At 40.7% G+C, this 17518-nt stretch overlaps 1 protein-coding gene across 10 annotated transcripts in view; it reads left to right on the forward strand.

The window, feature by feature from the left end:
• The window catches only part of USP48 (ubiquitin specific peptidase 48), a 93516-nt gene that overhangs the window by 50251 nt on the left and 25747 nt on the right, over nucleotides 1–17518 (forward strand). For 8 of the 10 annotated variants that reach the window (XM_032361370.1, XM_032361371.1, XM_032361366.1 and 5 more), the window contains 7 exons: nucleotides 3773–3970; nucleotides 5035–5149; nucleotides 6234–6364; nucleotides 9147–9218; nucleotides 16492–16616; nucleotides 16780–16902; nucleotides 17186–17247. In XM_032361370.1, the coding sequence (XP_032217261.1) occupies nucleotides 3773–3970; nucleotides 5035–5149; nucleotides 6234–6364; nucleotides 9147–9218; nucleotides 16492–16616; nucleotides 16780–16902; nucleotides 17186–17247 (826 nt within the window). The remainder of the gene's footprint in view (nucleotides 1–3772; nucleotides 3971–5034; nucleotides 5150–6233; nucleotides 6365–9146; nucleotides 9219–16491; nucleotides 16617–16779; nucleotides 16903–17185; nucleotides 17248–17518) is intronic. The other 2 variants (XM_032361367.1, XM_032361369.1) reach the window with 1 other exon arrangement.

Genomic DNA, 17518 nt, shown 5'->3' on the forward strand with positions numbered 1-17518 from the left:
TTTCTATGAATACTATTTTTATGATACTGGTAGACTGATCTGAAATTTTAATATCAAATATTCTGCTAAGAATAGGAGAGCTTTCTGCTGACCCCTAATTTCTTAAGAATTATCCCACATGAGCCAGCTCATCCATTTACTGTGTATGTTTAATGCAAGTTTACCTAGTGTAGTGCCTTAGAAAGAAAATCCCAACTTTTCCCGGCTACTGTGCCACCAGTAATGATACGCTATCTTTGTCGTTTCATAGACAGAATTCCCCATGCCCAGTTCCTGCGTAAAGGAGAGGCAATTCAATCCTAATTTTAGAAAATAAATACTCAAGCATAATTGTATTTGTGGTTTTGTCTTTTTCATATCTTAATTTTCTATTACTGGTATAACTTTAAACAAAAGATGAATATAAATTGCTAAGTCTGTAAGAATAGCTCTTAAAAGTTCTTTCTGAACTATATCTTACTTGATTCTGACCTTTCTTTGTAACCTGCTACTCTCACTCTGTCCCAAGGGTTGGGATGATTCTAAAGTGCTAGACTGACCTTATTTTACTGGAAATTATTTGGAAATGAATATGATTCAAATCTCTAAATTTATTCAAAAGAGTTGAGACCTAGAAATCTATTTTTGAACTGCATTCCCCAGTTTCCTGCTTTCACTGGACGAGAGACTGGGACTTACTGAATCTAAAGTAAAATGCCGTTTTTGAACCACTCTTTAAAACTGCTGCATCACCCAAAGATTGGATGTGTCAGGTTAACACTTGTGCTTAATACTTGGGCTTCTCTTGGCTGTTTCCATTTAGTCTAGAAGAACCTGTGCTTATGTTCTTAGAATATGGCTCTTTATCAGTACTTCTACAAATTATGAACTTTATGATTTTATTTTTCCCATTTGCAGTAAACACATGGTAGAAAATCTATTTTGTGCTAAAATGTTGAAAAATCCCAAAGCAGATGACCATGGTTTTGTGCTGCCAATCCAAGTCTTTGCTAAGCATTTTCTGAATCCTACCTGTGTTTGCAAACCTATTTAAAGAAGAGTCACTTACCTAAAATACAAGCCTCATTGGGAACACAAACCCTTTGGCCCTTTTTATTAAAATAAATTACCTCTTAATAATCAAATTTTATCTCTAGGTGGAGTGTTCCAAATATTTTTGATGCCACAGTTTTTCCTGGCCTTTTTTTTTTTTTTATAACTCCCCCAAAGAAAATGTCTAATGTTCAATCCAGCATTAAAAAAAAAAAAGTTAGAAGTAACTTTTAACCAAAATGTACATTTTCCTTAGTAAATATTTTAACAAATGCTTTCCTGTTTGGCTAAATGCTGAGATTTTAAACACTGGTATCTCCACCTTGGCAAATAGAGGTTTCATTCCTTTTTGGGGTGAAAGTGTTGCTCAGGTGCTTTTCTGGATCACAAGTCATAAAGAACTTGCCATGAGTCTTTGTCTAGAGCGGAAGCATCTGTAGTTTAAAAACTTTCTAGCAAATCTGCCTTAACCTTGAGACTTGAGCTCGACCCTGATCCCAGGGATACTCTTGGCAGAGATTGATACAGTTCTTTATAGTAACAGTGATTGAAAACGAGAGAAAGAGAGACCTTTGACCGCAGTTCCTCTTCTCCCACAGGTCCTCCAGCATACTAAAACTGGCGCCCTGAATCTAGAAAATGGCCAGAATTAATAATACAGTATTACATCAGAATCCCTGGCCTGCTCTCTTCCTCCTCTTCCTATAAAATCAGATATGATTTTTCTGATCTTAATATCTTACATTTAATTCATATGAAACTGCTCAAAACCAGAATATGCTTCACTTGGACATTTTCTGTGGGACTCTGGTAGGGGATCAGAGCACGGTGTCTTGAACAGACTGCCTTTGAGCCTCGTTGTCGTACGGGTCAGGGGTATGGCCGCCCTGGACCTTGAATCCTGTCAGACAGCCCTTGGGCAGGCGTGCTTTGTGCACATGCAGTTTTCCTAGATTGCCGTTCTTGTGAGGGTGAGATCCTTACTGCATTCTTCAGTTAGCCATAGCACGTGTCGTCTGCTCTTCTGGGAAATGAGAACACCTGCCAAATTATTCTGGAATGTGGCTCTGTGTCACAGTTGTGTTTTCCCTCCTTTGATGGCCTTTAGATCAATACAAATTTTAATCTATGTGACTGTATTTGGGAAAAGAAGAGATACACTAAAACGTTCATTTTCCTTTCTTGGATAGAGATCATTTGTCTTTGCATTCTTAAGATACCCAGTGTACTCTGTCCCTGGCAGATGCAACGTGATAAATGGCAAATAAAATTGGGAGGGATTTTAAATTTAATGAATGGCACCATTATATATTGTAAAGTGCCACGACCATGTAATCTATACTGAATGTTAAGGTCTCCTCTTTATATATATTTTGTGAATGTATGATTAACTTTTCTATATCTCTTTTCTTCCAAAAAGCTCAAAATGCTTCACTTATCTTATCTTTTACATTCAACAACATCCCTGTGAGGTAGGTAGAAGGCAGGTATTATTACCTTCATTTTACAAATAAAAGACCTAAAGCATAGAGAGTTTAAGTGACTTGCTCAAGTTCAGTTCCTTGGTGGCAGAACTTGGATTAGACCTTGATCTCAACTTGCAGTCATGAGCTCATTCTCTGTAGTGACATTAGGGATGACCAGTCAGAAGGCTCTTAGTTGACAATGTACAGTCTTAGCATAAATAAGGGATGTGACGATGCTGAGTTCTGTTTTTGTAAAAATTGAAATGTTTCAAACTAATCTGGAGATGGAAATTGGTTTTCTAGACCTGTAGTTTAAAAGTGGTCAAAATGGGCTTTGAGTTGAATTGTCTATCCCCTCAGATCTCATCAGTAGTAGTACATAATACAAATACGTAAATTCAATCTCTGTATGTTTTCTTCTATGTTTTATGCTGGGACTCACTGGAGATCTTTGTAAGTAATCAAAGCTGGTCCTTTGTCTTTAATTTTGACTTTTAGGGAACTCATGGACTCAGTTTTCCCAAACGAAAATTCAGTTTGAGGTAGTTTGGTTTTATCTTAATTTTTGCAACTTCAAAATCAGTAACAATTCAATTCTAGTGAACTTCATCCTGAAATTTGTTTAAAATAGCTTAGTTTTTTGAGATAATATAATAATGTAACAAATAGCTCATGATATGGTTTGGGGTGGGGAAATCAAGTACGTTATAATTGACAGTGTCCTCTTGGATGAAGAAAAATTCAGTGGTTGAAACAGGCTTTTATAAACCGTTACAGCTGATGAGGTTAATCTCTAACTGAAAACTCAGATGTTTCATTTTCAGTTCCACATGTATATCACATATTGGTGAAAAGTGTTCATGAAAATCATTTATGAAATAAACATGATAGGGAATAAGGTTATGTGATTTACGAGCTGGCGTGGAGCATGGCTTTGTAGTTAACCATCGTGGGTGTCCTGATCAGAGCTCTGCTGTGCTGTCAAGCAAGACACTTCTCTCTGTGGATGCCTCTTTTGTAGAATGTGGTTAATAATACCAGCCGATCTCATAGGGCACTGTGCCAACTCGTCCCTATAGTGCACAGCTCCTTGAACCAGAAGAGGGGTAGTTAAATGGAGCTTTGTGTCGTGGTCCCCAAACATTTCCCCTGAACAGTGTTGCTTCTGATTCTGCTAACTTTGGACAGAGTTTGCATTGTCTTTTGAGGAAAACGAATGTATCACTTAGTCAAAAAACGGTAAAAATACATAGACTCTTTCCTTTCTTCCTCAGAGCCCTATGAATTTGTCTCTCTCGAGTGGCTGCAGAAGTGGTTGGATGAATCAACACCCACCAAGCCTATCGATAATCACGCTTGCCTGTGTTCCCACGACAAGCTTCACCCTGACAAGATCTCAATTATGAAGAGAATATCGGAATACGCAGCTGACATTTTCTATAGTCGATACGGGGGAGGACCAAGACTCACTGGTAATTCAGGGTGTCTTCTCTGCATACGAAGTAATTCATGAAGTCCTCACCCTATGGTGTCTGTGATCATCTGACTCAGACTGTGCCAGCCGGTCCGAATGTTCTGTATACTTTGCAGAAAGGATTGGCTAAAGATAGAAGTTATGTAGCAGTATACCTCACTTTTCATTGACAGAATTTCCTTCTTCTGAGAAACCCAACTTGAACCTTGGTCTGGTTGATTGCACATCTACTTAGATGGTTATTTAGCATGCGAATGGAAGCTGCTTGATTCTGCTTTGACTATAGAGCTGTATGTAACGACATAGTATCCATAGTCTGTTTGGTTCTGGTTGTCTCTCCTCAAAACATTTTATTTTTATCAGCAACATAAGCCCCACCTTCACCCTATAGGTGAGTCTACGAAAACGAAATTGCGTGATCACGCTCCCTCCTTTTCCTAAATTAAGTGCTGTTCTCTGAATGTGTACAACTTACTGCATAAAAACTGGCATTTAACTGCGTGGCCCAGGCCTTCTCTTGTACACATCTGGAGTTTTGCTTTCTAAATCTGTTTTTGATTCATGATCAGTGAACTGAGCAGTGATAAGCTCTTTCAGAGAATCACATCTCATAGAATTCCTACAACTGTGAGTTTTAAACTGGTCTTTGGTGGTTTTTTTTCCCCATTAGTGTTCTGTGCTTTGAAGTGTCCCAATATTTCATACTCACATGAAGCTCTCAATTAACGTTACATAGGTCCCAGAAATGTTGTCTCCCCCCAACTTAGAGCCTCAATTATTTAACTCTAGTCTCATAAAATATGTGTCTAAACCTTGTAGAATACTATACTTGATGGCATAGGCTATTTTAGCATATTACGTTTCAGCTCTCGTTCGTTCTTTATGCCGATACGAGTTTTGCTGTCTTGAAATCTGTACCACCTAAATAATTCAGGCCATAGATCAGCTTTCCCTATTGTCAAAACTTGTGACTTTGCTTTAGAATTCTGTGTCCCGTGAAGTCCTGACACTTTACCTGTGCGCAAACAGACTTCATTTGCTGTCCCTCTCTCCCACCTCTAGTGAAAGCCCTGTGTAAGGAGTGTGTGGTAGAACGCTGTCGTGTGTTGCGTCTGAAGAGCCAACTGAATGAAGATTATAAAACCGTGAATAATCTGCTGAAGGCAACGGTCAAGGGGTATGTTGCACAGCGTATACTGTTGACGGTAAACCGAAATAGTTGTAAGAGGGAACAACCAAATGGCTTGTGACTTATAGACAATAGCAGTTAGGGTTTTTGAAGAAAGAGGAGTAATGATGTGGATGACAGGGAGGTTAGACTGTGCAGTGATCGCCACTGTGGCTGCGATGAACAAAGGTGAGTCACCCAGCCTTTGTGACTGTATTCCATTCATCAGAAAGGTAGAAGCAGAGGTACAGATCTGAGGTCCAACCAGACCAAGGCAGTGTGTTAGTGTGTGTTCAGGTGTGGGGGCGTCCCTCTAGAGAGGCTGGAGTGTATTAAATGGTATCCAGAGGAGCATCCTTGGCAGAAAAACCCAGCGCCACTCCCTAGCAGACCTCTGGACCCAGGAACCAATAAACTCAGGTGGCATTTATTAATGGCGCTTATTATGGCTAGGTTTAACTTCTGTTCTATATTTTCCAAATAAAGAGTAACCTACTTTGCAATTTTTGGTCATTCTCCAGATAGCCTCATGACTCCTTAGATGTGTGTATAGACATGGATGTGTTTATGTGTGGACTTGTATGTATGCTTAAAGGCGCGGCTGTATGTATTTTGGGGTAGTAGTCAAGGGAAAGAAAGTAGCTCATTGGGTTGTGTTTGGTGTGAATGTAATTGAGGAAGCAGGTAAGACTTGGGATAGAAACAGAATCTGAGATACCTGCATTTCAGTAGTGAAGAGTGAAAATGGCCAAAACATGGCACTGGTTTAAAAATTGTGTGGATGGGGATGCCTGGGTGGCTCAGTCGGTTAAGCCGCTGCCTTTGGCTCCAGGTCATGATCCCAGGGTCCTGGGATCAAGTCCCGCATCAGGCTCCTTGCTCAGCAGGGAGCCTGCTTCTCTCTCTGCCTCTGCCTACTTGCGCTAGCTCTCTTCTCTCTCTGACAAATAAATAAATAAAGTCTTTAAAAAGATGTGGATGGTAGCAAATTTCGAATGTTTGTAATTCATTTTCATTCATGACCTTTACACATAAAGGGGGAGGGCATTAGGAAATGTTACTTGCATGATTTCACATGGTCTCTCTTCCGCAGCAGTGATGGGTTTTGGGTAGGGAAATCCTCCCTGCGCAGTTGGCGTCAGCTCGCTCTTGAACAACTAGATGAACAAGACGGTGACGTAGACCAAAGCAATGGGAAAATGAACGGCAACACCTTGAACAAAGGTAACGTGAAAAGTCTGTGTTGGTGGTCGTGGGCGGCACTGCAGAATTCCCACCTGTGGAATTTCAGAAGCCATTTTTATTAAACCAGAAGCACTCAAGTGTCTCAGAACAAATAAAAAGATTGTTTAAATTATACTGAAGTTGAGCAAGGGCTCAGCAGCTCACGCGAGGAGTTCTGTGTGCCCTGGCATCCTTTTTCCTCTTGGTCGCTCTAGTTAATCACAGGCAAAATTCTTTTTAATTCTGCTCCAGACTAAAATCTTTAAGAAAGGTGAGTCTGCTGCCAGTCGCATAGGATATTGTCAGCTCAGTATGTTTGGTTATAGATTATCTGCCCCACTTACAGGCTGCCTTTGGCAAATAAAGTGACCCTGTACTTCTGCATTTTTTCATCCAGGAGAGAAGGCAGCTTATGAATAGTATTTTCTTAATAAATTCTACTGAGTTTTCTGAAGCTAGGCTTTCAAGTAGGAAATTATGTTAATATAGGTCAACCACTAAATTGAATTTTATAATCAGTGTTTTGTAAGATACAAGAGGAATTAAGGCTCTAAAAATTATTCGTAGGTTTAAATTGGAAGCTACTGGTTTGATCAGTGTGTTCAGGCACAGTTAGTGACTCTTAAGCAGTTGTCTCACCTCGTTCTCTTATCCAATTATTAGGATCACATACACAGATTTTTTAAAATTATCTTTTGATATTCGTAGCCTTTTTACTGAAATATTCTGAATTTCTGAATATTCTGGCTCTTCCCCTATCACTACCTTTTAATTTTTTGTATATTTTATTTTAATAAATGGACTAGGATTATTTTTTTGAAGGAAGTTAACACACAGTGCTCTATTATTGTCAGGTGTACAACATAATTCAGCAACTCTTACTTTATAAAAAATAAAATCCTCAAAGCCGCTATTTGTTTCAGGCTGTGATTTTTAATGTTTTTGGATTCGACCTTTTCTGAAAACCCTGTTTTTAGTAGCATCATGTGACACTGTGTTAAATATTTACTTGGTGCTTGTTTAAACTTCTTTATGTGTTAGTGGTCTTTTTTCTTTTTTTTTTCTTTTTCTTTTTTTTTTTTTTTAAAGCTTTTAAGTAATCTCAGCACCTAACAGGGCTCAAAATCAAAACCCAGAGATCAAGTCACACACTCCAGCAACCGAGCCAGCCAGGCACCCGAGTGATTGTTCTTTTTAAGTAAAGTCAGGTGCCATAATAGGCAGTATCTTGATGTTGGCCTAGCTTAAAAATAGTTTTCATGTTGGTTTGAGAGTAATATGCTTCTCTTCTCCCCCTTCCTCCGTTCAGAGATTTTAAGAGCTTGAAGCAGAGCAGAAGGTACAAAGTAAAATCTGGAAGCCCTTCTACAAATATAATCATTATAAATGGGGTTTTCTTTTTTTTTTTTTTTTTAAGATTTTATTTATTTATTTGACAGAGATCACAGTAGGAGAGAGGAAGGGAAGAGATCACAGAGAGAGAGGAAGGGAAGCAGGCCCCCCGCCGAGCAGAGAGCCCGATGCGGGACTCGATCCCAGGACCCTGAGATCATGACCTGAGCCGAAGGCAGCGGCTTAACCCACTGAGCCACCCAGGCGCCCCTAAATGGGGTTTTCTTTTGTCTTTTAATAATGGCAGTCCTGTAGGTGCAGTCGTGCATTTTCCTCTATTAGAATATATGGCTCTTCTTATTTAGTGCCTGAAGGAATCCATACATTATTGTATGGATGTATTCTATTTATTTAACTGATTTTTTTTTTCAGTTTTGTACAATTAATATATAAGAACAGATAAAGTGAGCATCCTTACATATGCTTGTACCTACATCTTTGCATAAATTCCCAGAAATGGTTGGATCAGAGAATTATAACCATTTATAATAGCCATGTACTGATACGTATTGGTAAATTTTCTCCAAAAAGTATATATGGGCTTGTTTTTCCATGCTTTTATCAACATGAACAATAAACCTTTCACATGTGCTAATACTAGTCTGATACATGAAAAATGACTTAGCAGTGTCAGGGGTTTGCCTTTCAAAATTACCATCGAGATCAACCATGGTCCTTTATTTAAGAAGTTCTTGTTGTGTTTGTGATAGAGTGTCCTTCCTATGCCTTTTTTTTACTGAGCTTTTTAATGGTTAGTAAATATTCTTTAAATGTCTTATGTACTTAAACTAAAACCCATGGATAACTATTCTAATCTCCTTAGACTTAAGACTTTCTATGTGACCGTGTAACTGGTATACACAACTACAAATTCACGGTGACACAGTGTAGACAGATAGGAAAAATGAATATCGGAAGAGAAATGGTAACGGGAAAAGCTCAGTTGTTAATATATATTTTTCATGTTAAAGGTTAAGTCCTTATTTCTCATTAGTCTTCTGAAGCTTTCTGTTCAACCCCTGAAAGAATAGGTGGGTGAAAATGACATGACATGTAGGTGATTAACTTGGTTTATGATCCTGTATTCTGAATAGCTTGACTAGAATTAATGGAAGGATATGTAAAGTATTTTTCAATTTGAAAAAAGGAACATTTTCTTGCATAATATAAATCTTGAAAAAAGAAAACTGCCATTCAGATATTTTTCTTTCCTTTTAAGGGAAAGAAATATAACACTTCCTAACAGTAGCAGGTAGGAATCACTTGGGTCTAATTTTCAGAATGTTTTCAGTTTTCTTTGTTCAAAATTGTGCCCAGTCATATCTCTCTGCTACTTTGAACTTCAAATATAACAGCCAGAGTGGTTATTATCTGTATTTCTTTTGATTAGATGAATCAAAAGAAGAAAGAAAAGAAGAGGAGGAGGAATTAAATTTTAATGAAGACATTCTTTGTCCACATGGTAAGCCAGAAGCATACGTCTTCCCTTGCTTGTCTGATGTTAGCATATCATAAATGTGTTCAGAGTTTTGCCGCATTTCTTAAGGGTTAGGCCCAGACATGGCAGTCAGGGTGGAGCGCTGGCTTTCTAGCCTGCGCTTGGTCATAAATGTTTCTTTTCTCTTACCCTGTTTAATGGTTAGATTCTTGCTTCCTGTTTTCCCGCTAGTACCCCTCATATCTTCTGCTCTTTCCTTGCAAGAAATTAAAAAAAAAAAAATGGGATTTTCCCATATTTAGAGAAGAAACTTTTTTGCCACTTGCCACATTGAAGGACTATCTGAGTTAAAAGGAAGAATTTCAGTTATGTCCCATGACTGTGAGTCTTTGCTCTACTTGAACATTTTCACAACAGTGTTTATGCATTTTAATATTATCAGGGCTATTTCTGGTTTCATTTCATTTTCATTTAATGACCAGCTGCCGTGTGCTGTGTACTCCTAATAATGATTTCCAGGTTTTTATTTATCCTGTGTATTTGGTTGCGTATTATTTTTCTCAGGGAGTGCTCATTTCTAGTAAGCAACTTTTTGCAAGGGACTGATTGTATATGAGACACGGTTTTCCATTCTGTTAGCTCTGTGAAAGTCAAACAGGCATTTGCTTCTCAAAGCCATTTATGCATAAGTGTCCCCAGCCCCCACCCCATCCCTGACTGCATCCAGCTCTTACCAGTTCATTATGTACCAATGCATGGTATCTCAGCGCCTACCCGCATGCACACGAGTCCTTTTATATCCGGAGTCCTTGCGGACATTAGTGATTATAGTCATCACTCAAATGATACTTGTGTGCTGGCCTTTTGGACATTGTTGCACTGTACTTCACTGAGTCGTTGAAGGACTGTGCTTACTTGTTCATTGGCCATACAGCTGGGAGGGGAAGTCATCTTGGGGTGTGGATTTGCATCTCATGGGGAGGGCCACAAGCCCATCTTTCCTTCCTGTCCCATCACCTTGCCTCCCAGTTGGCCCTGCTTACACTGTAACGCACAGGAGGAACACAGATGCAAAGAGGACACGACCTTGTGTGTGGTTGGCAGGTTGAGTAGGTAGAAGAAGGTGAAGTGAATAGCCAAGAGTACATCAGTTGTTCTCGTGACACTTTCATACCAGCTTTTCTTTTCCCTTAAGCGTCACAGCAAGGATGCAGACAGTGGGGTACGTTCCTCCCTTCTGAGAGTTGAGGCCTCTGCGACACAACGCTGACTTTCCTGCTCGGTGCCTCCCTGCTGTTTGAAACAGTGTCAGAACTCAGACTGTCATCTTACCCCTCGGTTCACTGACTTTTGCTCAGTCTTCCCACCTCTTGTCTCATCTTGTCATTTCAGCATCACAGTTGTGACAAAAAGCATGGCAGAGCTGAATGTGATTTCAGGACTTGTGCTCTACTCCTCAGCTGAAAATTTGAGCACAAGAGGTGGTTTTTAGGGCCTTAGCCTGATCTCAACTCGTGGCTATACTTTATCTTGAATTTGATTTTATTATTTTTTTACGTAAGTTGTACTTTCAGCAAGGGGCTTGAACCCACGATTGTGAGATCAAGACTCGCGTGCTCCACCCGCTGACCCAGCCAGGCACCCCTACTTTCTCTAGTAGTTTAAAAGCATGGTTCTCAGCGATTTTTTTGTGGACCTCACTTTTCAGTGTACTGTGTGTCTGGGGGACCCAGGTTTTCAGGTGCAGGATATTGGACCTTACTTAGAAACCCACTTCACCTATTTGGTTTATATTAAAGCTCATTCGTGGTGGTAGTAGAACACTACTGGTAGTAAGAGGGTAGTACACAGGAACTGAATGTCGACCGTGTGTCCGTTAGTTTTTTGTTGTTGTTTTGTTTTGGTTTTTTGTCTGTTAGTTTCGTAAGGGTATAGATACTAACTCATTCAGCCTCTACAGCAACCCTGAGTGGTCAGTATTAGTATTACTGTCACATCCATCAGACTCACGAGTAAGTAAACTGAGTCACAAAGAGGCGAGAATTATCTGCTAGAGGTCCTCACCCTTGAGGGGGTAGTTTTGCAAAGGCTTGGTATATAATTGTTGGAAATTATTTTCTGTCAAAACCCGGAAGGAATTGCATCTTACAGTGTACCATTTGTCCAAAGCCATTCTTTGTAGGTTACCTTTTTTCTTTCATTTCTGGCAGCTTGTAAGACTTTTGTCTCCAGTGTTGTGACCTCTCACCTCAACCCGCCTCCGTGTGGGCCCGACCTCTTCTCTCGTGTGAGATGCTCTCTGGGTGCTGTGCGTGTGGCTGAGGCTGGGGATGACAAGCTTTGCTGTTGGGAGGCCCCTGGCTGGCCTCTTGTTCTGGGGAATTCCCACTGTTTGGGATCTGCTCTTAGGCTACTCAGATTTTCCATAAGTATCTTCCATCTTCCTGCTTGCAGAGTGCTGACTGGACTGTCAGAGCTCTGGGGTCGTGAGAGACAAGAGGGTTTGGGAGCCTCTGCCTTCTGTGTGGAAACACTTAACTCCATCTCAGTTCGTGCCCACATTCATCTGCGCACTTTGTTCCCCGGTGCAGGGGCCTGAGGCTGCGTGTTGTCAGAGAAGCCTGTGGTATTCTGTGGATAGAGTGGCTTAGAGCATGAGGAAGGGACTGAGAATTTAACTGCCTCCTGAGTTCAGACTTGCGGTTCGTTTACCTGTTTTTTAATACCATCTGTGCTTCTGTGTGCTCCCAATTCCTGAGTCATTGGGGCACTTCTGCAATGTAGTGAATCTGGTTACTTCCTGACTTTTGCCAATTTAAAATTCATTTTTCTTATGTCCCATCCATTTCCTCTTAAGCTTCAAAAATTTTTGTTGGCACGGCTCCCGCAGTGTTTTCTTTATCCATCATCATGATTTTATAAATTTTTTTAAAAATCCCTTTACTCTGGAGGCGCCTAGGTGGCTCAGTCAGTTAAGCAAGTGCCCAACTCTTGGTTTTGGATCAGGTCATGACCTCAGGGTTGTGCATGCAGTAGGGAATCTCCTTGGGACTCTCCCCAGTGAGAGGGCTTACTCGCCCCCCCCACATGCGCATATGCCCGCATACAGAGACACTCTCTCTCAAATAAATCCTTAGAATTTAAAAAAAAAAAAAAAAAAAAAGTCCCTTGGAGCACCTAGGTAGCTCAGTAGGTTAAAGCCTCTGCCTTCAGCTCAGGTCATGATCCCAGGGTCTTGGGATCGAGCCCCACATCAGGCTCTCTGCTCAGTGGGGGACCTGCTTCCTCCTCTCTCTCTCTGCCTACTTGTGATCTTTGTCTGTCAAATAAATATATATATATATATATATATATATCTATAGATATATATATATATATATATCCCTTTACTCTGGTTTAATGTTATTTAGGAGGCACTGAAAATCCAGTTTCAGAATTTTGTTTTTATCTGGATGTCCTTATTGTGAATTTGCATATTTTTACTGTGAAATCCCAGTATATCTATAAAGCCCTGTGTATATTTAATACATCAGAGATTTATATGAGTTAATCACTGGATTATATTCCATTAGGAGATTTACTGCTGCCATAGAGTTCAGTATTTATTGCATATGCTATGTATGCATCAAGCTTTTTTACCCAGTTCATTTTGTATTTATTTAAGTGGATAACCTTTCTTCCCTTCTTCCTTCCTTCCTTCCTTCCTTTCTGAGAGAGAGAGAGAGACAGCCAGAGAGGGAACACAAGCAGGGGCAGTGGGAGAGGGAGAAGCAGACTTTCCATTGAGCAGGGAACCTGATGTAGGGCTTGATGCCAGGACCCCAGGATCATGACTTGAGCCAAAGACAGATGCTTAATGACTGAGCCTCCTAGGCGCCCCAACCTTTTTTTTGTTTTTAAATAAAATTTATTTATTTGAGACAGCGTCTGCATACTAATGAGCTGGGGGATGGGCAGAGAGAAGCAGACTCTCTGCTGAGCCAGAATTTCCCCCTAACCAACACCACCCCCCAAAACATGGGGCTGGATCCCAGGACCCTGAAATCATGACCTGAGCTGAAATCAAAAGATGGACACTTGGACGCCTGGGTGGCTCAGTGGGTTAAGCTTCTGCCTTCAGCTCAGGTCATGATCTCAGGGTCCTGGAATCGAGTCCTGCATCCGGCTCTCTGCTTGGCAGGGAGCCTGTTTCCTCCCCTCTCTCTCTGCCTGCCTCTTTACCTACTTAGGATCTCGGTTTGTCAAATAAATAAATAAAATCTTTAAAAAAAAAAAAAAAAAAAAAGATGGGCACTTAACTGACTAAGCCACCCAGGCGTCCCTAAACCTTTCTTATTGCACAGTTTGCTTTGCAGTTGGGCAGTTTAGATCTAGATTTTGTGGGTGAGGATATTTATACACAGTCTAAACTCATTGTTTACTAGATTCCTGTTTTTTACTGGAAGAATCCTTGGGGATTAGGTTAACCAGTATATTTGGTGAATTTGATCTCTCATGGCTGATTTGATCTTGTGTTGAGAGATGTTCCTCCAGGATGAATTTCATTGATAGGCTTTTTCTTTTCAAATTTAGGAAAGTGATACTTATCACAGGATACAAGTCTAAAAATTCATATACCACAAGTAAAAGTTAGAGATTGTGAGGTCATAAGCAGGATTCAGATATGTTCAGTCATGGCAGTTATTAAAATAATAGGACATGGGGTGCTTGGTGGCTCAGTCGTTAAGCATCTGCCTTGGGGTTGGGTTGTGATCCCAGGGTCCTAGATCGAGCTCCCTGCTCGGTGGGAAGCTGCTGCTCCCTCTCCCACTCCCCCTGCTTGTGTTCCCTCTTTCGCTATGTCTCTGTCAAATAAATAAATAAAATCTTTAAAAAAAAAAAATGATAGGACACTAACTTTAGAAACATGGCAAGAAGTACAGGGGAGAGGACTTTGTTTATTCACTCAAACTGCAGTGAAGTGATTTATTAAAATAGTCTCCTGAATTCAGAAATAAATTTAGGTTGTTCTTTATACACATCCAGCATTGAAATGCCTCCCATCAGAACTAGGGCAACATGTCCCCAGTGACAGGAAATCCCCTTAAAGTGTGTGTGTGTTTATATTACTGTTTCCTTTGTTCACATACCTCTTCTGAATCAGGTACTTGGTTCAGCACAAACGTAGCCTTCAGTCTTGTTGGGGGGAGGGCAGGAAAGAAACCAGTTTAAAATTATAATTGCTTTGGAGTTCTTTTAAATCAGATTGTGGAAATCTACTGTCATCTTTTTTATGACTGCATTATATTTCATCATAAAGATATACTAAATTAGAATCCAATAATCCAGTTAACCTTTTATTTTATTTTTTTAAAGATTTATTTATTTATTTGACAGACAGAGATCACAAGTAGGCAGAGAAGCAGGCAGAGAGAGAGGAGGAAGCAGGCTCCCCGCTGAGCAGAGAGCTGGATGTGGGGCTTGATCCCAGGACCCTGGGATCATGACCTGAGCTGAAAGCAGAGGCTTAAACCCACTGAACTACCCAAGCGCCCTTCCAGATAACCTTTTAAAAAACTTCCGCAGTTGTCTGAGGATAGACGTATTGGAATAGGTCTTCATGACCTCAGGAAATTTAAGTCAACAGCCTACTCAGAAAGAAGATTAATTTTTACAGTGTGACCTATTTGCTCTGATAATAAGTTCTCTAAAGCAATCTTTTCTTGGGGTTATTCAAAGCTCAATGAGAGATAGAATGGAAGATGATGCATTTTAAGGTGTTAGAAAGTTGGAGGTTTGGATGAGACAGACCTGAGGTCATATCCCAGCTGTGTTATAAACAATCCACGCTGGTGACTGGGTATATCAGCTTCACTGATTGTGTTTATTTTATAGAACCTGTAAAGCAAAAAATGATGAGACAGTACTTTGAAAAGTTACTGGCATTATTTTTCTTAGATATGGGGTAGAAACAAATGTATGGCTTTGAAAACCTGAAGATTTTGGTGGGGGGTGTAATGACTGCACCTAATAATGTAAGTGCAGTTCACTAATTCACTGACCAGAGACAGCTGAAACAACAGGATGTAGAAGCAGAAAAGGGCCGAGGGGTGGAGAAAGGCAGACAGGCCCCCTGTAAGCCTGACATGGGCCAGCAAGCAGTAAACTGATGTGGGGCCCTTAAGATTGGGAGTTGCTGCTGCCTGGGCGTTCCTGGGATGGGAGAAGAGGGAAAGGGGTGGTGCTGAGCGTGTTCTCCTCTGGGTTTGTATTGTTTTTTAAGATGTATTTATTTCTTTCACAAAGAAAAGCAAGTGTGCAGGGGTAGGCAATGTGGAGAGAGAAAGAGAGACTCTCCCCGCAGACTTCCTGCTGAGCGAGGAGCCTGACATGGGACTCAGTCCCATGACCCATAAGATCATGACCGGAGCCAAAACCAAAAGTTGGAGGCTTACCTGACTGAACCACCCCGGCACCCAGTCCTCTGCTATTTTCAAAGATTCCCAGGAACTGTGGTGACAGCAGTAGCAAGAAAGCCAACTGGATTTTGACTGGAGATGGTTTTCTTATTGAACAGGGCTTGCTTTATTCAACTTGAGTTGATGTGTAAGAGAATGGCTCTGGTAAGATTGGACCCAACCTTGGGCGCCTGGGTAGCTCAGTGGGTTAAGCCTCTGCCTTCAGCTCAGGTCATGATCTCAGGGTCCTGGGATCAAGTCCCGCATCGGGCTCTCTGCTCTGCAGGGAGACTACTTCCCTGCCTCTCTCCCTACTTGCGATTTCTCTGTCAAATAAATAAATAAATAAATCTTTAAAAAAAAAAAAAAAATGGACCCGATCTTGAAAATCCTATTTCTCCAGCCGGAGTGGGTGGAGGTAACTGTAGGCGAGTGGCGAGTGTGCCATTTGGATATGAGTGGAGGCACAGTGCTGTTGAACCACCCTGCTGGCAAAGGGTACCTCAATCCCCAGAAGGCCCTTTTCACTGCTTCCTTTACTGACAGGTAGAGAGATAGAGATGGGAAGTGTTTGGCTCTAGTCTTATACATTTGTGTGTTTTTTTGTTTTGTTTTGTTTTGTTTTTTGTTTTTTAATTGCCTGGTGTTTCAATCACAGACTTCGATTAAGGACATACAGGAATGGCTAGTTCTTCAGAATTAAGGATGAAATTTAAAGAGTTTTGAAACTAAGGAAAGAGTGAATTACAGGAAAGAAAGAAAAGAGGATCTACAAATTTTTTTTAGGTCGAAGGAGATTTTAGGGGATCTATATTGATTTTTTTTTAAACTCCCCCCAATATAATCTTTTTTTAACTTAGGGGAGTTATGCATATCTGAAAATGAAAGAAGACTTGTTTCTAAAGAGGCTTGGAGTAAACTGCAGCAGTACTTTCCAAAGGCTCCCGAGTTTCCAAGTTACAGAGAATGCTGTTCCCAGTGCAAGGTACTGAATGTGGTGCTGCCTCCTGGGGAAGTCACATGCCGCCTCCCTGGATTGACTTTCCCCGGGAATTGACATTGTACTTCTGTGGGGGGAGTAGGGAGGAGGCATGTCCTGTGCTGTCAGCAGGGGGTGGTTGATTGCTTCTTGTTTCATTTTCTTACAGATTTTAGAAAGAGAAGGGGAAGAAAATGAAGCCTTACATAAGATGATTGCAAATGAGCAAAAGACTTCTCTTCCAAATTTGTTCCAGGATAAGAACAGACCGTGTCTCAGTAACTGGCCAGAGGTATAGTGATCCCCATAAAGTAGGATAGAATTCATCTTAACCTTTTAAAGGCACTTTGCAAATTCCTAATGAACTGTTTGGGAACAACCCAGAGCGCCTCTGATTCTCATTGTTTAGTTGTCTAATTGGAGGGTTTACCCTAGCTTAGCATTTCTTGGCAGAGGGCTATATTTGCATTATATGTATAAATCTTAAAACAGGAGAACGACAGCATATGGGAAAACATTTTCCCTAAAGATGTAGGTGAGTTAATGGACATTTGCGTGTGATTCTCTTGTTCCAGGAAACGGATGTTCTATACATTGTGTCACAATTCTTCGTAGAAGAATGGCGGAAGTTTGTTAGGTACGGCCCCAAATTTGCTATTTCCTTTTCTTTTGTTGTTGATTCTGCTATTTTTAATAATTAGTAGGGGCTCCTGGGTGGCTCAGTCAGTTAAGCGTCTCCCTTCAGCTCAGGCTGTGATTCCAGGCTCCTGGAATCGAGACCCACATCGGCTCCCTGCTCAGCCAGGAGCCTGCTTCTTCCTCGCCTTCTGCCTGCCACTCTGCCTACTTGTACTCTCTCTAGCTCTCTGTCAAATAAATAAATAAAATCTTAAAAAAAAAAAAAGAAT

Source organism: Mustela erminea, chromosome 10, assembly GCF_009829155.1.
Source record: "Mustela erminea isolate mMusErm1 chromosome 10, mMusErm1.Pri, whole genome shotgun sequence".
NCBI lineage: Eukaryota > Metazoa > Chordata > Mammalia > Carnivora > Mustelidae > Mustela > Mustela erminea.